The sequence below is a fragment of the Saimiri boliviensis genome, chromosome 2, assembly GCF_048565385.1.
Source record: "Saimiri boliviensis isolate mSaiBol1 chromosome 2, mSaiBol1.pri, whole genome shotgun sequence".
Taxonomy (NCBI): Eukaryota; Metazoa; Chordata; class Mammalia; order Primates; family Cebidae; genus Saimiri; species Saimiri boliviensis.
In genome coordinates this window covers 130,384,300-130,408,927 of record NC_133450.1, presented here as the reverse complement: position 1 = coordinate 130,408,927, position 24,628 = coordinate 130,384,300, and the positions used below count along the sequence as shown (strand labels likewise).

Genomic DNA, 24,628 nt, shown 5'->3' with positions numbered 1-24,628 from the left:
ACTTCTAAAAACATATGCAATGTAGCAAATCTTTTATTTACAATTTACTGACACTTTAAATTTAGCTGACTGTGGGATAAGTAAGCATACAAGTAAGTAACTGTTGTATCTAAAAACTTTAGAAAAGCTGTTTGGGCAATTGAAGAAGGAAAGGGAACTAGGTCCAAGGCAATCTGTGGGCTAACCAAGTGAATATATACAGAGGCAACAAAAGGGTCACCTAGCAGCCTTTATTCAGAAAGGGTGAATATGCCCCAGCCAGTATTTTTAAAAACCATTAGGATATACAGGACGTACCACAGCTTCTATAGCTTCTGGTCGGCTTATCACTGTCAGGTAAAAATGATTTCTATGGACTATGGGTATCCAGAATGGGGAAAGAACGAAAGTGACGACATAAGGGAACAAAAGTGGAGGCTTTGCCATGACCAGGGAAGATAAAGTAACTCAGCTTTGCACTCGCTTTGAGCTCCAAAACAGCAAATGAGCCCACGTCCATAAGATCAAAGAGGCTGTGCTTCCTACTGGACACCCAGCAGGACACAGGAAGATCGACCCCTGGAGAAAGCATCTATAGCCAAAGACCAGGGAATGAGCTTAGAGTTTCTCTACAACAAAGGTTCTCACACTTTCTGGTCCCCTTCTACACTCCTTTTTTTTTTTTTTTTTTGAGACGGAGTTTCGCTCTTGTTACCCAAGCTGGAGTGCAATGGCACGATCTCGGCTCACCGCAACCTCCGCCTCCTGGGTTCAAGCAATTCTCCTGCCTCAGCCTCCTGAGTAGCTGGGATTACAAGCACGTGCCACCATGCCCAGCTAATTTGTTTTTTTTATTTTATTTTTATTTTTTTTTAGTAGAGACGGGGTTTCACCATGTTGACCAGGATGGTCTTGATCTCTTGACCTCGTGATCCACCCGCCTCGGCCTCCCAAAGTGCTGGGATTACAGGCTTGAGCCACTGTGCCCGGCCCCCCTTTTGCACTCTTAAAGGTTACTGATGTCCCCCAAATGTGGGCTGTATCAATATTTACCATAATACAAGTAAACACTGAGAAATTGTAAAAAAAAAAAAAAAAGTACTTATCAATTCACTTCAAAATAACAATAAGCCCATTATAACACAAGTAATATATTTGTGTGAAATTTTCATAGGAGCATCTGCATTCAATCTGTTGTGCTATATCACACACACATCATGTAACCTCTGGAAAATTCCACTCTACGCTTGTGAGAGAAAAAATGGAAAAAGCAAATGTTTTAATAGTATCACAAAAATAGGTTTTTGACTCAGCAGACTCCTTAAAACTGTCTCAGGAAACCTCCAGGGGTCTCCCCATGCCATAGTTTTGAGAATAGCTGCACTATGTATATGAACACCGTGTTTTTAAAACCCTGCTTAACTTGGTCAGAAGCCTCCACCTGACCACATTATTCATTCCCTAGGAGCCTATAACCTCCAGAGGAGCCACAGAAAAAAATCACTGCAACAAGGCATCTAGCAATTCTGACTCTGGAGTGGGTGAACCATCACCCCCATCTTTGGGGAGGAAGCAAATCAGAACTGGGGAAGGAGTGGAGGGTAAATGAATGTGTGTGCCTGAAAAATTGGAAAATATTAAGTTTCAATGGAAACTGAATAAGCAAAAGAAAATACTGACTACTGAAACAGGCAAATGTCAACTGTCTTATACATGTCTCAACTGGGGAAAATACATCTTATTCATCTTTATAGCCCTAACTGGCACACAAGGAGTACTCAATAAATGCTGCGTTGTCCAGGCATGGTGGCTCACACCTGTAATCTCAACACTTTGGGAGGCTGAGGTGGGTGGATCGCCTGAAGTCAGGAGTTTGAGACCAGCCTGCCCAACATGGTGAAATCCCATCTCTATTAAAAATACAAAAATTAGCTGGGCTTGGTGGCGGATGCCTGTAATTCCACCAGCTACTTGGAAGGCTGAGGCAGGATAATCACTTGAAACCTTGAAACCAGGAGGGAGAGGTTGCAGTGAGCCAAGATGGAGCCATTGCACTCCAGCCTGGGTGACAGAATGAGACACCATCTCAAAAAAGATTAAATAAATGAATGCATGCTGCAGTGAGCCAAGATAGAGCCACTGCAACCAGCCTGGGTGACAGAATGAGACTCCATCCCTAAATAAATAAATATATATGTACATACATAAATACATAAATGTATGCTGAGTTGATCTGAGGTCTTGAACACTCATATCAGTAACCAAGAAACAGGACTTCTGGTGTTTTACCAGATAATGTGGTTTTAAAAATTATATAAATCAAAGTCGAATGAATTTTCTTCAAACTTTACCTTCATAAGTAATTTTACGTAGTATACCTGGATCTCCCAATTCCAAAGAAACCCTTAAATATACACACACTTTTCTGGCCTCCATTCTGTTTTCTTCCTCCTACTCACAGCCAAATCCGTCAAACATGCTGTCTTTCCAGTTCTTCTCTCTGAACTCCTGAGACCGAGTTTCTATTTTCATACCTGCACTCTTAATCACTAGTTTCTCCTGGTTCTGCTCAGTATCCTCCTCCTATGCTAAAGATTCTTTTTTTTTTTTTTCTTTTCTGAGTCAAGGTCTCACTCTGTTGTCCAGAGTGGAGGGCAGTGACATGATCATAGCTCACTGCACCCTTGACTTCCCCAGATCCAGGTGATTCTTCTGTCTCAGCCTCCTGAGTAGATGGAACTATAGGCACGTGCCACCATGTCCAGCTAATTTTTTGTAGAAATGAGGTATCCTTAGGTTTCCCAGGCTGGTCTCAAACTCCTGGGCTCAAGCAATCTGCCCATCTCAGCCTCACAAAGTGCTAGGATTATAGCCATGAGCCACGGCATCCTGCCACTATTCTAAAGATTCTATTCTTTTTTTTTCCTTGAGACTGTCACCCGGGCTGGAGCGCAGTGGTAGGATCTTAGCTCACTGCAACCTCCACTTCCTGGGTTCAAGTGACTCTCGTGCCTTGACCTCCTAAGTAGCTGGGATTACAGGCGCATGCCACCATGCCTGGCTAATTTTTGTATTTTTTTTAGTAGAGATGCAGTTTTGCCACATTGGCCAGGCTGGTGATCCTGGCCTCCCAAAGTGCTGGGATTACAGCCATGAGCCACCGCACCCAGCCTGACTCTGTTCTTAAACATTTTCATCTTGAGCATCTGAAGCAAAAATAGGAGCTTCAAATATGTTTCAGTCAGCTTAACTAAACTGTAGAAAAGTCATTTTATCAAAAGCAACCATGTCCCCAGAGTGAAACATCATCATTTAGCATGACATGTGTATGTGCAGCAAGGAAGTCTGAGTGGGAATTCCTAATCCCCTCTTCCTCCTAGCTTCCTGCTGGGATGACTCCAACAAAATCACCTTGGCCCAGAGCTGGAGTCTGGAGAGCTCAGACAAAGCTGAAACCTTGGGGTAACCAAAAGAGGTGGTAACTGTGGGGTGTCCCCGATTGCTGTGCCTCAGAAAGGTGCAGACTTCAGAGAAGACCACCCCTTCATTCCAGTGATTGTGGAGGTGGGTAAAGGCAGACACAAGAAACGCCAAGGGGGCTCACTAAGTGAGAGCCACCTCTTGTGGAAATTTTTGGGAAATTCCATTTACATTCACTCTGTGCCAGCAGCAAGGTGGAAAATTACAAAATAGGGATAAGGACAGCTCATACATGAGAAGGGCTTCTCCCAACGAATCCACAGCAAACACCCACTGGAGAAAAATCGTTATCTTCCACTTTCTGTTAGTTCACTAATGGTCAAAAGATCCTAACACCCTGCTTTTGAAAGGTGTTACAGAATTCACAACCACTAAAATAGGAGGCTTAAAAAAAAAAATTGCAAGTCCTTTAGGGGGACGGAGTGCCTGAAGAATGACGCATTAGTCAGCTTGGACTGCTATAACCAAAATACCACAGACTGGGGGACTTAACAGTAATTTATTTTCTCACAGATCTAAAGGGGACCTTCTCCCTGGCTTGCTTGCAGATGGCCACCCTCTCCCTGTGTTCTCACATGGTAGAAAAAGCTAGCTTTCTGGTGTCTCTTCATGTAAGAACACTAATCCTATCAACTGGGGCTCATACTTGCAATTCCACTTAATTTTTTATAAAGACTCCATCACCAAATACAGTCACACTTTGGGTTAGGGCTACACATACAAATTTTGAGGACATATAATTCAATCCATAGCGAATGGAAACCAAGCCAAACAACCACAACAGCTGGTCACAAATGAAAACCTCAACATGGAAGAATATCACAAGTATGAAGTAGAGTAAAAGAAGCAGACACAAAATATGCTATTATTAATAATACTGTAACATTCTATTAGCACAATGTTAAAACAACAAACAAATAAAACTTATGGCATTAGAAGCTGGCACAGTGGTTCACTTGAGGAAGTGGAGGTAGTGAAGGGATTTGAAGGAGGCCAAAGGGAGGCTTTCTAGGGTGTAGGTCACAGTACGTTTTTTGCCTGGGTCATGGTAATTCAAATGTGTTTATTTTGTGATAATTCATCAAGTTGTACATTTAAGAATTGGGCACTTTTTCTTTATGTGTGTTATGTTTCTTTCTTTTTTTTTTTTTGGGAGTCTCACTCTGTCATCCCAGCTGGAGCACAGTGGCATAATCTTGGCTCACTACAACCTCCGCCTCCTGGGTTCAAGTGATTCTCCTGCCTCAGCCTCCCGAGTAGCTGGGACTACAGGTGTGTGTCACCACGCCCAGCTAATTTTTTTTATATTTAGTAGAGACGGGGTTTCACCATGTTGGCCAGGATGGTTTTGATCTCTTGACCTCATTTTCCGTCCACCTCGGACTCCCAAAGTGCTGGGATTACAGGCATGAGCCACTATGCCTGGCCTTTCTTCTTTCCTTTTTTTTTTGAGATGGAGTTTCACTCTTGCTACCCAGGCTAGAGTGCAATGGCGCGATGTCGGCTCACCGTAACCTCTGCCTCCTGGGTTCAGGCAATTCTCCCGCCTCAGCCTCCTGAGTAGCTGGGATTACAGGCATGTGCCACCATGCCCAGCTAATTTTTTGTATTTTTAGTTGAGACGGGGTTTCACCATGTTGACCAGGATGGTCTCGATCTCTCGACCTCGTGATCCACCCGCCTCGGCCTCCCAAAGTGCTGGGATTACAGGCTTGAGCCACCACGCCCAGCCTTTTTCTTTCCTTTTGAGACGAGTCTCGCTCTGTCGCCCAGGCCAGAACGCAGTGGCGCAATCTCAGCTCACTACAACCTCTGCCTCCTGGGTTCAAGCAATTCTCCTATCTCAGCCTCTTAAGTAGCTGGGACTACAGGCACATGCCACCATGCCTGGCTGATTTTTGTATTTTTAGTAGAGACAGGGGTTTCACCACACTGGTCAGGGTGGTCTCAAAATTCCTGACTTTAGGTGATCTGCCTACCTCAGCTTCCCAAAGTGCTGGGATTACAGGCATGAGCCACCAGGCCCGGCCTGTGGTACATTTCAATAAAGAGTTTTTGTGTTTTTTAAAGTCCATGATGACTTTAAATGTCAACAGATAATGCCTAAACCTGAAAAACAAGTAAGACTACAAGCACGTTATAAAGTATGAAAGAAGCATTTAAAAGACTAAAGAATCACTTTAAAAGATTAAAAGTGGCCATCTTGGGAGACAGGGAAACAGGTGAGTCTAGGGGGACTCTTGTAACAAGTCTTGAACGGTAACCCTAACTCTTAACTGTGTGTAATATGTAACTTAAATAAAAATAATGAAATAAAGTTATTTTCATAACCATAATGAGGACACTGGTTAACAATGGCATACTGATCACATGCATTTCTCTCTCCTGCCACCTGACAGGCCCACTGAAGAATAAAGACCAAAGGACAAGAAATGGCCAAGAGAAAGGAAGGGGTGCCGTGCCACCAGTAGACAAGTGACTTCAAAGAATTTCTGGGAGATAAAAATATAACAGTATAGCGGCACATGTAGTAGGGCACAGGAAGGCAACCCTATGCTTGGAAAAGGAAAAACTCAACAGTCTGGAGAAAACAACTCTGTGCTGTGTGTATGAAACGTCCCAGTGTAAAGGCCAAAGTTCTCTGGCCTCCATGAAGCTAAGCCAGGCACTTGTTACCCATTAATGGGAGCTCTCAGTTTTCTTCTTAGGTCTCTCCTCTTGAAGACATGAACAGAATCAAGTATCAAGCAAATGAGGAAAGCCTATGATTTTTCCTAATGCCCTTCCCATAATAACGCCTCTTGTTTCAAAAAAGGAGATACAGTCAATTCTTGTTGTTTTTGGCAACTCACTGAATTGGTGAATACTAAATCATTGCTTCTAGGGGAAATAATAGGGTTAGGTTTCTTCTTGTCACAACATTTTTGCATCAACTGATCAATTTGTTTTATGTGTGTGTGTCTTCTTTACTATTACTGGTCAACACTGAATTCACAGTCACAGCACTGAAATGCACACCTGAGTGAAATGTCTAACACATGCATCTTCTTTGTAAAGCACCAAAGCCATGTACATTGCAAGGAAAAAACTCAAATGTCCACAGTTTTATCCACAGCAAGGTTATGATGTGCCTTACAAAGAAAATGCATATGTTAGGTAAGTTCCACTCAAGTGTTCGTTAGGAAGACTAGCTAGCACTTCGGCACTATGCTTGGGGCCCATTTTAAACAGCAAAATCATCAACAAAAAGTACAAAAATGAAAAAAAAAAAAAAAAAAGAAAAAAGGCATTAAATAGACCACAAAAAAGACTCTGGTTCACAGCACAAAGACTGAAATAAGAAGGCAAAGTGTTCCTTTGCTGAACCACAGCTAGGGACGGGCACATTTTTTCACCATTCTGCAAATGTCCAAAATGGATTACCAACGCACTGTACTGATTTTGGGGTTACAAATAAATTGCATCAAGTAGATGAATTTGCAAATATAGAATCCACAAAAAGTGAGTATTAACTATCTGCCTTGGAAATGAATACTGGTGATGGCTGTCCAACAATGTACATATACTTGATGTCACTGAACTACATACTTAAAAAATGGCTAAAGTAACTTTTATGTTGTATATATTTTACCACAATAAAAAAAAAGGTGTTGACTGGGTGCGATGGCTCATTCCTATATCGCAGAACTTTGGAAGGCCCAGGCAGAAGGATCACTTTAGCCCAGGAGTTTGAAGCCAGCCTGGGCAACATGTGGAGACTTCATCTCTACAGAAAATACAAAAAAATTAGCTGGATGTGGTGGCTCACACTTGTGGTTCCAGCTACTCAGGAGGCTGAGGTGGAAGGATTGCTTGGGCCCAGGAGATAGATAGCTGCAGGGAGCCGAGATCATACCGCTGCACTCCAGCCTGGGTGACAGCGAGACCCTGTCTCAAAAAGAAAAAAAAATGTTCAGAACTGTAAAATCAAGTGATTTTTAAAATATACTGGGATTAGGTTTATAATTATTTATTTTCATTAATTTATTTAATTTTTTTTATTTTAATATACTGGGATTAAGTTTATAATTATAATATAATATAATATAGTATTATGAGTTTTTTTTTTCCTGTACATTATACCTCCAGGTTGTACTAAAAGCATGCTGATTGTTTTTATGATTTTTAGTTACATAAGATATGTAACATATATAGAAAAAGTACATGTTACATTTTACACCAAGTCTTGCTTTCACCCTTGTCCTGCTTGTTTGCAAATCTGCTACAATTAGTTTTTGTTTGTTTCCTTTTTTTTGAGACGGAGTTTCGCTCTTGTTACCCAGGCTGGAGTGCAATGGCGCGATCTCGGCTCACCGCAACCTCCGCCTCCTGGGCTCAGGCAATTCTCCTGCTTCAGCCTCCTGAGTAGCTGGGATTACAGGCACGCGCCACCATGCCCAGCTAATTTTTTTGTATTTTTAGTAGAGACGGGGTTTCACCATGTTGACCACGATGGTCTCGATCTCTTGAACTTGTGATCCACCCGCCTCGGCCTCCCAAAGTGCTGGGATTACAGGCTTGAGCCACCGCGCCCGGCTTTCTTTCTTTTTTGTTTGGAGACGGAGTCTTGCTCCGTCACCAGGCTGGAGTGCTGTGACGCAATCTCAGCTCACTGCAACCTCTGCCTCCTGGGTTCAAGTGATTCTTCTGCCTCAGCCTCCCAAGTAGCTGGTACCACAGGCATGTGCCACCATGCCCAGCTAATTTTTGTACTTTTAGTAGAGACAGGGTTTCACCATGTTGGCCAGGATGGTCTCAATCTCTTGACCTCGTGATCTGCCCACCTCAGCCTCCCAAAGTGCTGGGATTACAGGCGTGCTTCTTTCTTTTAAGAGATAGGATCTCCTCACGTTCCCCAGGCTGCAGTGCAGTGGCTATTCACAGGTGCAATCTTGATCCCAATTCCCATCCCAATGCAGCACAGGAGTTTTGACCTGCTGTTTCTGACCTGGGCCAGCTCACCCCTCCCCTCAGGCAACCTGGTGGACACCTGCTCTTGGGATATAATTAATTTTAAATTGAAGCAAATCATTCTGGATTTTAACTTTTTATTGTCAGTCACTAACAGTTGTTTTGAATAAAAATTCGATTCATCACTGTCTACCCACCCCCAGAAAACTACTGAGTTTTGATATAAAGTCAAAGAACAATATCCACAATCACCTGAAAAGGGTATTAAGATACTCCCTTGCTTTGGTGGCTATACATTTCTTCATACACTTCAACTAAAACAACACACCAAAGTAGTGTGAATGCAGAGCAGATACGGGAACTCAGCTATCTTCTGTTAAGCCAGAAATTAAAGGGGTTTGCCAAAAATTTAAACACTGTTACTATCTCAATAATTTGCTTTGGAAAAAGAGTTGTTTTTCATGAAAATATGTTATTTACATTATCATGTAACAGGATTATTTTTAATGAATTAATATATATTTAAGTTTCCTAAGTAATAACTTCAATTCAGTAGCTATCAATATAGATAATCCTGATAAATGAAAGCTTTGGGGAGTTCTCAATTTTCAATTTAAAGGAGTTCTGAGACAGAAAAGTTTGAGAACTGCTGTTTTCATCAATGGTATTGTACGTAACCACTGAAACGAACAATTACGACGATTATGTGGCAATATAGAAAACTGCTTTGGATAAAAATCCGAGGGCAGAAAAAATGAGATACAAAATTACAATAAAAATGTTGAAAAACATGTATATGCAGAATATACAAAAATGAAAACGGTATTCAAAATATTAGGATTGCGGGATTTTTTTTCTCCTCTATTCTCCACACTTGCTAACATAACTTGTGAGAGGTTGCGCCACTGTGCTCCAGGGCTGGGTGACAGAGGGAGACTCTGTCTCAAAAAAAAGTTTAAAAAAAAAAAAAAAAAAAAAAGCCTTTACTATTCTCAGGGAGCCGGCAGAAGAAACAGCACTGATAATACCAGAGCTAGATGCTGTAAAGACAACAACAACGAACAGATAAAAATGATCAAAGAGTAAACTGGAGAAAGAAGACAAAACACACACACAGCTTTTTTTTTTTTTTTTTTTGTGAGATGGAGTCTCACTCTGTTACCCAGGCTGGAGTGCAGTGGCATAATCTCGGCTCTCAGCTCACTGCAACTGCAACTGCAACCTCCGCCTCCCAGGTTCAAGCAATTCCCTGCCTCAGCCTCTCGAGTAGCTGGGATTACAGGTGCCCACCACCACGCCTGGCTAATTTTTGTATTTTTAGTAGAGACAGGATTTTACAATCTTGGCCAGGCTCGTCTTTAACTCCTGATACCTCGTGATTCACCTGCCTTGACCTCCCAAAGTGCTGGGATTACAGGCATGAGCCACCACGCCCGGCCTCACCTTTTTTTTTTTGAGACGGAGTCTTGCTCTGTCACCCAGACTGGAGTGCAGTGGTTCAATCTTGGCTCACTTGCACAGTGGCGCAACCTCCACCTCCTGGATTCAAGCGATTCTCCTACTTCAGTCTCCCAAGTAGCTGGGATTACAGGCATGCGACACCACGCCTGGCTAATTTTTTTGGATTTTTTAGTAGAGGCGGGGTTTTACCATGTTGGCCAGGCTGGTTTCAAACTCCTGACCTCAAGTGATCCTCCTGCCTCAGCCTCCCAAAGTGCTGAGATTACAGGCATGAGCCACCACACCCAGCCCCCACACATATTTTTAACAGAAAGACTGGAAAATAAAGTTAAAAATATTTCCCAGAAAGTAAAAAAACAGAGATAGAAGACAGATTTTTATAAAAATTGAGGCTCTTTTCAAGCACTCTAGTCTTTCGTTAAGGATTCCAGAATGAAGATTAAGTTAAAAAGAAAAACAAGAGACAAATTTCCAGAACTGGAAGACAAAAATCTCTGTATTAAAAGGGTCCAATGAGCACCAAGAACAACGAATGAAGACTAACTCTCTTGGCACCTCAATGTGAAATTTCTAAAAACCAAGGATAAACTTCTAGAAAGAAAAAAAAGTTACATATTTAAGCCATTTACATGGTCATACTCCAGTCTCTGATATTACCCATATCTGAAAACCTTTCACGATCAAATTTTGAGCTTCCTATTCTTTAACCAACTTCTTCTACCTTCCAGCTCACTCAATCTAGTACTCCAACAGCTGTTGGAACTCACCAGCATCTGTAATCCACTTACCCTACCACCTTCATAGTGTGAATCTTCCTACTCAAGTTCTTACTTCCTAATTGTAACCCTAATTTCACTGTGATCACTTCCTGGGAGGTTCCATATCAACGCCCTTGCTCCTTTCTCGCTTCACTATGCTAATGTGACAAATCCCCAATCTCTGCAAATGCCCTGCCTGCAGCTGGGCAATCAAATGTGGCTGGAGAGTAACACACCTCCATGCTGACACTTCCCACTTTAAATCCTTGGTCACCAACCTCAGGGAAGCCTTAAGGCTGCCTGGCAATTCTTTTTTCTCTACTCTATTTACTCTCCTGCTGGTCTGGCAATTACTTAATCTATTCACATCTCTAACATATCTCATCTTAGACGAGTTGGCTTTCCATTTTAGTGAAAAAATAGCTTGCACTCAGAAGAGAATTTCTACAAGCTCCTACTACCAGTAGTATCCCCTCACCTGCACTGATGCCAGCACCCTCTGCTTCCCTCCTATTTCTTTGTTTTATTTAATTAATTAATTTTGGAGATGGAGTTTTGTTCTTGCTGCCCAGGCTAGAGGGAACTGGTGTGATCTCAACCCATCGCAACCTCTGCCTCCCAGGTTCAAGTGTTTCTCCTGCCTCAGCCTCCTGAGTAGCTGGGATTACAGGCACCTGCCACCACGCCCAGCTAATTTTTTATATTTTTAGTAAAGATGGGATCATGTTGGCCAGGGTGGTCTTGAACTACTGACCTCAGATGATCCACCTGCCTCAGCCTCCCAAAGTGCAGGGATTCATGCCTGGCTGGCTTTCCTCCTATTTCTATGGAAGAATTGTCAACTTTATCCAAAGGCCAATGTCTCCACCATCCCCTCACCTGTTCCAAAATCTCTTCTGCACTTCCATTTTCCTCCTTTCTATTAGATTATCCCCATTAGTAAAGAAATATATTGATATTTTGTCCATCTTCTAAAAAATGCCTTGGCCTAACACCTCCCTGTAGCTAGGAAAAAGAGGGGTAAGAAACTTCTGATTGTCATCACAAGTTTTTAGTATATTTGACTTTTTAAGCTATGTGCATGCATTACTTTAGGAAAATAATCTTTTAACAATAAGTAACTCCAATTAAGTAAAAATGACTGAGAGAAGTGAGTTCTGTAGTTCATGTGAGGGGAAAGGTCTCTGGGAGGCTATGAAATTAGTGTGTGTGCATGGGTGGGGAAATAATGAACTTGAAAGAAAACTGGTGTAAAACAGGCAATATATCACACCAAAATAACCATAAGCTAAGAAAAGTTGGTCAAAAGCAAGATAGCAGATACCACCAACATCCCCAGATTCACAGTAAATATGGGATGGATGCTTCCAGGACAATATGGATAATGGGTAGCATTTTCATTTAAGAGCTAAATCAGATGAATTTCACAACTGGCATATGTATTTTAAAAATATATAAAATGAGCATTTTGATGTCCATTTCTGATTGGTTCATGGTCTAAACCATCCTGGGAGTGGGGGAGGTCTCATCTAAATTGAACTTACTTATAAGTAGGCTATTTAAAGCTTGATTTAAAATGGTCCCCAGAGTGTACATATTAATATATCTTGGTTTTAATTCTTACTCCAACATGTTTGTTAAATTAAAATGCCTCTCTTCCAATGAACACACAGTTTTTCATGAGTATTTTTTATGTTCACAACATCCTTGTGACTTAAAGGCACGATATAGATTATCCCTACTCCCATCTTTTAGAAAATTATTTTCACTATATAATTCTACATCTCTGTTCTTACCACAAGGATAGCAGTTAAAACTTTCAACATAATACACAATAACCCTTTATCTTATACTGCCTCACAATAAACTAAGTCCCTAAATCATCAATGCCACTCTTTCTGCAACACTCCGGGTTTTCTTCAGAGATTTTAGTTCTTCAACAGGTAAAATATATCAAATTCCCATCACAGGGCTAGAGAACACTGACAAAAATAAGATGTTAGCTGAGAACAGTACTAAGTAATAAAAATATACCAATACAGACCAGAGGCTTTAGGTTTCTTTCTACAAGGACTATTATACTGCTATATAAAACCAGTTTTCTAGTTAACAATTCACTTAATTCTTTACCACAGGATCCAGTATTGTCACTCCTGGAGAAACTAAAACTTATGATCACACAAAAACTTGTACAGGAGCTCTATTCATAACTGCCAAACACTGGAAACTATTCAAATGTCCTTCAGTGGGAGAGCTAATACCAACTGTGGTCTAGCCATACAACAGAATACTTCTCAGCAACAAAAAGGAACAAACTGTCAATATATGCAACAGCCTGAATCAATCTCAAAGGCATTATGCTGAGTGAGAAGAAGCCAGTTTCAAAAGGTTACATACATATCATATGATCCCATTTTATTTGATATTCTTGAGAAAAGGCAACTGCCTAGGCGTGGTGGCTCACACCTGTAATCTCAGGACTTTGGGAGGCCATGACAAATGGACTGCTTGAGCTCAGGAGTTCAAAAGCAGCCTGGACAACGTGGTGAAACCCTGTCTCTACGAAAAATAAAATAAGCTGGGTGCAGTGCTGTGTGCCTGTGGTCCAGCTACTGGGAGGCTGAGGTGGGAGGACTGCTTGAACCCAAGAGACGAAGGCTTCAGTGAGCCAAGACAGAACCACTGCACTCCAGCCTGGGGGACAGATGGAGATTCTATCTCGAAAAAAGTAAAATAAAATAAATAAAACTATAAGGATGGAGAACAGACAGGGGGTTGCAGGAGGTTATGGTAGGGGATGGGGTTACCATTTAAATGGACAGCACAAGGGATTGGTGCAATGGGACTGTTCCATATCCTGATTATAATGGTGGTAACATGAACCTGTACATGAGCTAAAATTCATAGAACTGAAAACCAAATAAAAAGCGTGCTATTGGCTGGGCGCGGTGGCTCACGCCTGTAATCCCAGCACTTTGGGAGGCTGAGGCGAGTGGATCACCAGGTGAAGAGATCGAGAGAGACCATCCTGGTCAACATGGTGAAACCCCATCTCTACTAAAAATATAAAAATTAGCTGGGCCTGGTGGCGCGTGCCTGTAATCCCAGCTACCCAGGAGGCTGAGGCAGGAGAACTGTCTGAACCCAGGAGGCGTAGGGTGTGGTGAGCCGAGATCGCGCCATTGCACTCCAGCCTGGGTAACAAGAGCGAAACTCCGCCTCAAAAAAAAAAAAAAAGTGTGCTACTAAAAAATAACATAAGCTTAATTTTCGATGTTCCAAATGAGAGATCAAAAGTTTCCCAAATGCAAGATGTTATATATTATTGCTTTGAGGGAAAAAAAAGTTTCATTTACATTAGCAACAAAAATTATAAAATATCTCCGAATGAATTTAACAAGCATTACATAAAGAGATGAAAAAAGGTATAAACTCTGAAAACAAATTTAAGACACACTGCATATTCCTGAATAGAAAAGACTTAGCATCATGAAAATATCAATTTCCTCCCAAACTATGAATAATTTAGAAAACCAACTAATCCCGCTTTTCCAGTTATCATGGGTTGAGAACCCATGAGCAGCAAAGTCTCCCATGACACCCTGTACGTGGTGGTGCAGGAAGTCCTGCACAGGAACCAGTGCAAGTGCCACAAGTTCCTGAAGACGGTGGAGTTGCAGATCAGCTTGAAGAACCATGACCCCCAGAAGGGTAAGTGCTTCTTGGGCACCGTCAGGCTTAAGTCCACTCCCTGCCCCAAGTGTATGTCCTGGGGGACCAGCAGCACTGTGACAAGGACAAGGACAAGGATATCCCCCACATGGACATCGAGGCGCTGAAAAAACTCAACAAGAATAAGAAACTGGTCAAGAAGTTGGCCAAAGAAGTATGATGCATTTTTGGCTTCAGAGTCTCGCATCAAGCAAATCCCACGAATCCTTGGCCCAGGCCTAAATAAGGCAGGGAAGTTCTGTACCCTGCTCACACACAACAAAAACATGTTGGCCAAAGTGAATGAGGCAAAGTCCATAATCAAGTTCCAAATGAAGAAGGTGTTATGTCTGGCTGTGGCCATCGGCCATGTGAAGATGACAGACAATGAGCTTGTGTATAACATTCACATGGCTGTTAACTTCTTGGTATCACTGTTTGAGAAAAACTGGCAGAATGTCCAGGCCTTATATATAAAGAGTACCATGGGCAAGCCCCAGCAAGTATATTAAGGCACATGTGAATAAATTCTTCTGCCACTAGTAAAACAAAACAAAACAAACAAACAAAAAAAACTAATCCCGTGAAACTTAGTCTAATCAAAATTTCATGTCCTGTTTTTAGAAAATGGCAATTTAATTTTAAAATTCATCTGGAAAAGTAAATGGACGAAATATATATAAATGAAAATTTCGAAAAATAAAAATTATTGGCCGGGTGTGGTGGCTCACACCTGCAACTCCAGCATGTGGGGAGGCCAAGGCGGGCAAATCATTAGGTCAAGAGATCAAGACCATGCAGGCCAACATGATGAAACTCCGTCTTTACTAAAATTACAAAAATTAGCCCGGTACGGTGGTGAGCACCTGTAGTCCCAGCTACTTGGGAGAATGAGGCAGGAAAATCGCTTGAATCCTGGAGGTGGAGGTTGCAGTGAGCCAAGTAGCACCATTGCACTCCAACCTGGTGACAGAGTGAGACTGTCTCACACACACAAAAAAGAATCATCAGGAAGGGAACCTGACCTAAAATATATAATCCACAGCTGTAGTAGTAAAAACACCATGGTATGGGACTAAATTGACTGGAGAAACAACAGGACACATACAAGAATTTAGCACGTGTTAACGCAGGTATCTTCAATTGGGGAGAGAACTGATGGTTCTGAGACAATTGTAATCCAAGCAGAAAAAAAAAGCCATATCCCTACACCTAATCAACTATATAGCACATGAATTAAATGTTAAAATGTGAGCCAGCCATAAGAGGAATATTAGAAGAAGATACAGAACTGTTTTTTAAGACATAGGACAAATCTTCATGAAGACATGAAACCCAAACATAATAAAGAAAAAGATAAGGCCGGGCGTGGTGGCTCAAGCCTGTAATCCCAGCACTTTGAGAGGCCGAGGCGGGTGGATCACGATTTCAAGAGATCGAGACCATCCTGGTCAACATGGTGAAACCCCGTCTCTACTAAAAATACAAAAAATTAGCTGGGTATGGTGGTGCGTGCCTGTAGTCCCAGCTACTCAGGAGGCTGAGGCAGGAGAATTGCTTGAACCCAGGAGGCGGAGGTTGCGGTGAGCCGAGATCGTGCCATTGCACTCCAGCCTGGGTAACAAGAGTGAAACTCCGTCTCAAAAAAAAAAAAAAAAAAAAAAATTAGCTGGGCATGGTGGCGCCTGCCTATAATCCCAGCTACTTGGGAGGCTGAGGTAGGAGAATTGCCTGAACCCAGGAGGTGGAGGTTGCAGTGAGCCGAGATCGTGCCATTGCACTCCAGCCTGGGTAACAAGAGCGAAACTCCATCTCAAAAAATAAACAAATAAATAAAATAAAAAAAAGAAAAAGATGAAACAATTTTGCCACATAAATACTTAAAAACTTCCCTAAGGTAAGACATCATAAACAGTTAAGAGAAGTAACAATCTAGGGAAAGATATTCATAACCTACACAACAGACACATCAGACAGATGACTAAAACACAAAGGGTTTAAATTACTAAGACTGTTTTTTAAAAAAAGAAAAATGGATATATGATATAAGCAGGAAACTTGCTTTATTTATTTATTTTAGAGCACATCCACTGCTGCCCAGGCTGGAGTACAGTGGTACAATCATAGCTCAATGCAGCCTTGTACTCCTGGGCTCAAGTGATCTTCCTGCCATGGCCTCTCAAAGCACTAGGATTAGAGGCATGAGTTACTGCAGGTGGCCAGGGAATTTGTTTTAAAAAGAAAATATGATGACAAAAATATATTAAAAGATCATAAATCTAAGTAGTGAAAAGGGAAAAAGCAACTTTGTTTTTTTCTACAACCTTTTTTTGTCCATCCGTGTTATGGTTTGAATGTTTGTCTCCTCCTCAACTCATGTTAAAATGTAACTGCCACTGTAGCAGTATTAAGAGGTGCAGCCCTAGAGAGGCAATCGGGCTGCAAGGGCTCTTCCCTCTTTTCTCTCTTTCTCCTCCTCTTCCCTTCCCTCCCTGCTACTCTCCACCCTTTGCCCTTCCATCATGCCCTTCATGTTTCAAGAAGACCCTGGCCAGATGCAGGCCCTGGATCTTGGACTTCTCAGCTTCCACAACTGTAAGAAATACATTTCTTATCCTTATAAGTTACCTAGTCTCTGGTATTGTGTTACAGCGGCAAAAACAGACTAAGACATTCAGATAGACAAAAATTATCTAGTGTAGAAGCATGTAGGAAAATGAACATTCATTGATTTTGGTAGGATGACAAAGTAGGTACACATCACTTTTTATTCAAAACAAATTTAGTAATATCTATTACAATGTCAAATATTTATCAACTTTGACCTAGGACTTCCATCTCTAGGAATTATCCTACAGAAACACTTAATAAGAACATACAATGCTAAAGAATGTCCATTGCAGATACATTCATAACAACACAAAGTTAGAAGCAACTCTAATGCCCACTGATACGAAATAAACTATGATACCACCCTACAGAGGAAGACTATGCTGCCTTTAAACTGAGTGTGTGAGATCTATGAGTACTAAGACCCAGACATGGTCAAGGTACATTACTAAGTAAAAAAACGATCACTATGTCCCATACGAGTCCCTTTTTGTTAAAATCTTTTAAAAAGTTAATGTCTATATAAAAAACTCTGGGAATATACACCAAACTGGCAAAAGTGACTGTCTTTGAAGAGGCAAATTTCAAGGAACTTTTACTTTCTACATAATGAATTCCTACAATGTTTACATTTTATATGATTCTGGGTCATATCTATAATAGGCAAAAAAAAAAAAAAAAGTAAAATGATTTTGTTCAAAGTTATTAAAAAACTAACAAAAATTTTAAATTAAACCACAGTGCCAGTCATATTCAAGGATTTCTAGAGAAAGAACCTACTAGAAGTAAACACCACAGGCCAGACTCCAGCCAATGTTAAGTTAGGTAAATAAATGGGAGAGGGTGTGTCTGTCCCAATGCTCTCTCAGCCCACCATCTCTGCCCACATCAGGAAGCTGGCAAGTAGCCACCTGGAACTGGTGGGAATTAAACTCAGAGGCCTGGTTCCTTATCTCAAGAAAGCTTTAATCAAGGACAACAGGGACAGCTCCACCCACACAAGCTGTTTACAGGTTCCAAAAGTAATCTAAGGCAGCTCAACAACAGGAGTCATGACTAAAAAATCCACAAGGATTTTATCACTAAAATTGGGATGAATTGTGAAGAGGCAAATTTCTGGCAAGAGTTTTTTAAGATTCCAGTTAGCACAGTCCAGTGCTTTCCAACCTTTTCCAAGTCTCAGCACACACAGGAAATGAGAATATTTATAGGGCACACTGCTGCAAACAGACGATGCCTGTTGACAGATGACTGACCCAGGGCTCATGCTCCTGCAGCCCCAGGCCTGGTGGGCTGTAGGCATGAATGCTATAGTGTATGTGTCACAGTCTTGGCACATCTATCACAGGGTCAGCATTTGTTTTAAAAGCTTCCTTCAAAAGTATTACAAGGCTGGGTACGGTGGCTCACGCCTGTAATCCCAGCATTTTGGGAGGCCGAGGCGGGTGGATCATGAGGTCAAGAGATCGAGACCATGCTGGTCAACATGGTGAAACCCCGTCTCTACTAAAAATACAAAAAATTAGCTGGGCATGGTGGTGCATGCCTGTAATCCCAGCTACTCAGGAGGCTGAGGCAGGAGAATTGCCTGAACCCAGGAGGCAGAGGTTGTGGTGAGCCGAGATCGTGCCACTGCACTCCAGCCTGGGTAACAAGAGTAAAACTCCATCTCAAAAAAAAAAAAAAAAAAAAAAGTGTCACTACATTCAGGCCAGGCACAGTGGCTCACGCCTGTAATCCCAGCACTTTGGGAGGCTGAGGCAGGCAGATCATCTGACATCAGGAGTTCAAGACCAACCTGGCCAACATGGTGAAACCCCATCTCTACTAAAAATACAAAAAATGAGCTGGGTGTGGTGGTGGGTGCCTGTAAACCCAGCTATTCGGGAGGCTGAAGCAGGAGAATCACCTGAACCTGGGAGGCAGAGGTTGCAGTGAGCTGAGATGGCACTGCTGTACTCCAGCCTGGACAACAAAGCAAGACTCTGTCACCCTCCTCCAAAAAAAAAAACACAGTATTATTACATTCATTTAACAAATATTTATTAAGTACCTAACAGGTTCCAAGTACTGTGTTAAGTTCTGTCGTTTTCACCTGCAGACTAGAGAAGGAGACAGATGGGCAATTCCAATACAATGTAAATTGTGCCATAAAAGAGGTTATTTGGATTTTTATGGGATCCCATGCATGGGGAAAGATGATCTGTCAATGATTCTCAGAAGTGATCCCGAAACAAGAGTACAGAGTTATTTCACATACAGGGAACAGTAGGTGCAAAGACCTAAATGCAACAAACTACATCAAAGAAGCAAAACAGGCTGGGTGCAGTGGCTCACGCCTGTAATTCTAGCACTTTGGGAGGCGGAGGCGGGCAGATCATTAGGTCAAGAGATCGAGACCATGCTGGCCAACATGGTGAAACCCTGTCTCTACTAAAAATACAAAAATCAGTTGGACATGGTGGCGGACACCTGTAATCCCAGCTACTCAGGAGGCTGAGGCAGGAAAATTGTTTGAACCTAGGAGGTGGAGGCTGCAGTGAGTCGAGATCAAGCCACTGCACTCCAGCCTGGTGAAAGAGCAAAACTTTGTCAAAAAAAAAAGTGCAGCAAAACAGGATCTGTATCACAAAACAGGAGAGAGTTAATTTTGTGGTTTTAATGCATGTATTTTTTATTAATAGAAATGAGGCTGAGCAGAAAGCCATTTCACAAGGGTTAGGAAAGTATGTGCCTTCCTACACAATAACCCATTAAACATACACTATGAGAAAAGTAGAGAAATAAAGAAACCTCTTGAAGATAAATTTGTAAATATTGACAATATTATCGATTTGCAAGTAACATGAGCTCAAATATTTAAGTGTGTACTTTAAGTTAAAGACAATTTTTACTGTGGTGGCAGACGTTTACTACTGAAAAAGAATAAAACATTACTCTTTTTTTTTTTTTTTGAGACAGTCTCGTTCTGTCACCAGGCTGGAATGAAGTAGCACAATCTCGGCTCACTGCAACCTCCGCCACCGTGCCCAGCTAATTTTTGTATTTTTAGTGGAGAGGGGGTTTCACCATGTTAGCCAGCATGGTCTCGATCTCTTGACCTCGTGATCTGTCCGCCTCAGCCTCCCAAAGTGCTGGGATTACAGGCGTGAGCCACTGCGCCTGGCAACAGTACTCATTTTTAAAGGTAAAGATTATTTAAACCCTCTATGATATTTACAACATTTAAGTAATGGGAAAGCAAAATAACTCTCAGGAAACTAATACATGTTTCATGTTCTTTTGAAAAAGCTTAATTAGGCTGGGCACAGTGGCTCATGCATGTAATCCCAGCACTTTGGGAGGGTGAGGCAGGCGGATCACCTGAGGTCAGGAGTTTGAGACCAGCCTGGCTAAGATGATGAAACTCCGTCTCTACTAAAAAAAAAAAAAAAAAAAATTGGTCAGGCGTGGCAGCACATGCCTGTCATCCCAGCTACTAGGGAGGCTGAAGCAGGAGAATCGCTTGAACCTGGGAGGCAGAGGTTGCAGTGAGCAGAGACCACATCACTGCATTCCAGGCCAGGGCTACAGAGCAAGACTCCGTCCCCTGCGCCCGCAGCCCCAAAAAGAAAAAGCTTAATTAGCCAGGCACAATGCTCATGCCTATAATCCCAACACTTGTGGAGGTTGAGGCAAGATGACTGCTTGAGCTCAGGAGTTCAAGACCAGCCTGAGCAACATGGTAAGAACTCTGTCTCTACAAAAATTGTTTTAAAAAATTAGCCAGGTGTGGCAGCACATACCTGTAGTCTCAGCTACTCAGGAGGCTGAGGTGGGAGAATCACCTCAGCCCAAGAGGTCGAGGCTATAACGAGCCATGACTGCGCCACTGCACTCCAGCCTGGGTGACAGGGAGAGACCCTGTCTTGAAATAAAATAAAATAAAATAAAATAAAACAAATAAAAAGCTTAGTTAGCTTACAAATAAGGCCAAATACATCCGTATTCTTTTCTCTCTCTTACATGGAAATAAACAGAGCAACAGTCATAACAGAAATAAGCATAACTGGTATTTACCTCTCTGCCTGTAAGGATATGTCTTGCCAATTTTACTTTTGCAAAATTCCCCTTGCCGATTGTTTTCAACAGTCTGTAGTTTCCGATGTGAGGTTGTTCATCTGCACAGGAAGCTATAGAGTTTCTACACCGAGCTCCTGAGCGGCTGGTGCGAGAGGTAACTTCTTGACGCCCATCTCCATGTGACGTGTGCTGTAATACAGCATACACAAAGATAAGGAAATGAGAGAACACAGAGTACTTGCCAAGTTCTAAGAGCCTCTAGTTGAAGAAACAACATTCCTACTTTAATTCTAAAGTATCTACCACTTCAAAGGAATTTAACGACATAATATAAATTTATGAGGAAAATGAGAATTCTGAGAAGAAAAATACCAAGTGTTACAGTTCAACTGGGTGTTCAGGAAGAAATTAGATATTTTGCATACACAGCTGTTATATAAAATAGGAGTAAAAGGGCTGCCTTCCAATTATACAGTGCTCAACTTTTCCACATGCTAATAAGTGCACCTGCACACCTGAGCCTCACTACAGCCTGTGGAGCAGGGAAATGCTAATGTTCCCATTCATCAGATGAGGATTCAGCCACATAACTGTTCAGGGGGAAATCCAGAGAGAATCTGGATTCCCAATTTCCTTCTACACTACACTGCTAACAGTAATTCAAAACAATGTGCTTAAAGAAACAGCTAGACTGTATGGTGCTTAATAGATAGCCCTTGTTGAACAGATGAATAAAGTACTCAATATGCATGTTGAATAAAGTACTCAATATGTCTCTATCCTATGAAACATTCAGGTCCAAGAATTACACTTCTGTGTACACACTGTGTACATTTCTGTATGCGCAGGCATCGTGCTACTACTGCTCCCTTGGCCCTATACGCACTCAAAGGATTAGATGTCCTAATCCCTTCCCCATTGTGGCTGTTAACTCCTGCTCACTTCATATGCACTCACAGCCACTTTCGATCCCCTTTATATGTTTCTCTTTTCAACTTTTTGTCCAGTAAAATGCCGTCTTTCTCTACATACCCATAAGTCAAAATAAGACTGATCTAGCTGATAAACTGCTTTGTAATACACCTGTCAAAGAAAATGAAATTCAGGTGTTTTAAAGTGAAAGTAAGCTTTAAAACTTGTGCCATCTACCTCTGAATTTCTCAAAAGATGTACTTTTCAGAATTTCCATATTAATCTCCATCTACTTCTTCATTGTTACTCTAATATTTACACACTCGTATACCAGGTCTGGGGATAGGCTGTTGTCTGTTTTATTCAATTATCACATAATACTGCATCCCAATAACAATTTCTAAGTTTTTACTGCAAATGTCTATTTTAGATAAAACAGGCTTTTTATGGCCTAGTTACAAATCTAGGTAACTTGTAGCACTGTTCCTATAACAAAAATGATTCTAATTTCCATATTAGAACTTTGGGAAAACAGCCCATTTAGAAACACAGAGTTGATAAAAGAAAAGACTAAAATGATAACAAAGCTTTGACATTAAGGCTTTAATACAAAAACAGGTGGATTTTTTGTGCACAAGATGCATGCTATTGTAATACAAATGATTACATCAACTGCAGTATAATTTTAAAAGAAGTTGGGTGATCACATTTATATTTCTACATGATTTTGATTACACTAGAATTTAAGTTTCATGAAAACAAAAACAGGAATTCATTATCCCTTGGATCTTAGAATAGCAGCTGGGGCCGGGCGCAGTGGCTCACGCATGTAATCCCAGCACTGTGGGAGGCTGAGGCTGGCAGCTCACAAGGTCAGGAGATCAAAATCATCCTGGCCAACATGCTGAAACCCCGTCTCTACTAAAAACACAAAAATTAGTTGGGTGTGGTGATGCATGCCTGTAATCCCAGCTACTTGGGAGGCTGAGGCAGGAAAATCGCTTGAACCAGGGAGTCAGAGGCTGCAGTGAGCCAAGATCGAGCCACTGAACTCCAGCCTGTCAACAGAGTGATCCTCCGTCTCCAAAACAAAAAAACAAAAAACTCCTCCATCGTTTACTTTGTTCTTCAGACATACTGAAGACCACCATGTGGTCTGTGTGTGTGTGCCCCAAACTGCAATTCTTGCTTCCAAATAAAATGCTTTAATTTCAGATATTCATCTCTATGTTTTATTTGACTTCGACATGTGTGCTTTCCATATGAGGCAGTTAAATTGATGAAATAACAAGTTTCATGCAAACCAACTGCCTTCTATTTCATGTAAAATAGAATATTAGAAAAATCTTTTTTTTTTTTTTTTTTAAGATAGATTCTCTGTTACCTGAAGTGCGGTGGCACAATCTCAGCTCACTGCAACCTTCGCCTCTCTTGATTCAAGCAATTCTCCTGCCCCGACCCCATGAGTAGCTGGAACTACAGGTGTGTGCTACCACACCTGGCTAATTTTTGTATTTTTAGTAGAGACAGGGTTTCACTATGTTGGCCAGGCTGGTCTTGAACTGCTGACTTCAAGTGATCTAGCCACCTTGGCTTCCCAAAGTGCTGGGATTACAGGTGTGAGACACCGTGCCTGGCCAGGAAAATCTTAAGATTGATAGGAATCCAACATTCCTATCTTTGCTTACTCACCAATGTGCTTATAATAAAATACTAACTCCTTAGGACTTCATCCATTAGCATGTTGTAACCTTCACGAGGACAGGGTTTTTGGGTTTTGTTCATTATCAGATATTCCCCAAAATCTGAAACAGTGCCTAGCACATAGTAGATATGCAACACATTTTTGCTGAATGTTAAATGAATTCAAGGCCTGCTCATCTGTTCTTCCTCTCCCACTACATCATCCAGTATACTAGAGCTTTGAGTCTAGCTCTGACTCAGTCATAATGTTGTTCCCTCAGTTTGAATGTCCTTTCTTGTCTTTAAACCTAAGAAAAACCTACTCATTCTGTTATGTTTAGATCATCTGTCATGAAGCCTTCTATGGCTCTCCCTGCATCTCATCAGGATTTCTTACTTCTCCTTACTGGGATCCCTCAAGCAGACTTGGAGTGCGCAGAAGCTTTTTACTGTGTTCAGTCACTAGAATTTTGGTGATGTATATTACCACAGCATAACCCAGCCTAACCTAAAACACAATCTTACAAACCAACAGTCATAATAGAAAGTAGAAAGAAACTTGTCTTTCCTCACACAACAGATTGAAAGATCTGATGTATGTTTGTTAGGTTGCTAAACTTAATATATTTAAATTTGATGTTTCCTGACAAAGCCCTTAAATTAAAAATTTAAGAGTTAACTTAAAAAAATTCCCTCAAGGCCGGGCGCGGTGGCTCAAGCCTGTAATCCCAGCACTTTGGGAGGCCAAGGTGGGTGGATCACGAGGTCGAGAGATCGAGACCATCCTGGTCAACATGGTGAAACCCCGTCTCTACTAAAAATACAAAAAATTAGCTGGGCATGGTGGCGCGTGCCTGTAATCCCAGCTACTCAGGAGGCTGAGGCAGGAGAATTGCCTGAACCCAGGAGGCGGAGGTTGCGGTGAGCCGAGATCGCGCCATTGCACTCCAGCCTGGGTAACAAGAGTGAAACTCCGTCTCAAAAAAAAAAAAAAAAAAAAAAAAAAAAAAATTCCCTCAAAA

The 24,628-nt window shown here is 41.6% G+C and overlaps 1 protein-coding gene and 1 pseudogene across 14 annotated transcripts in view; one reads left to right on the top strand and one right to left on the bottom strand.

The window, feature by feature from the left end:
- MARK3 (microtubule affinity regulating kinase 3) overlaps window positions 1-24,628 on the bottom strand; it is a 113,879-nt gene that overhangs the window by 72,076 nt on the left and 17,175 nt on the right. For 10 of the 14 annotated variants that reach the window (XM_074394356.1, XM_003933365.4, XM_010343952.3 and 7 more), the window contains exon 2: window positions 21,009-21,200. In XM_074394356.1, the coding sequence (XP_074250457.1) occupies window positions 21,009-21,200 (192 nt within the window). Of the gene's footprint in view, window positions 1-20,734; window positions 20,857-21,008; window positions 21,201-24,628 lie in introns of those variants that run through there. The other 4 variants (XM_074394352.1, XM_074394354.1, XM_074394355.1 and 1 more) reach the window with 2 other exon arrangements.
- Window positions 14,204-14,851, top strand: LOC101041448 (large ribosomal subunit protein uL1 pseudogene; annotated as a pseudogene).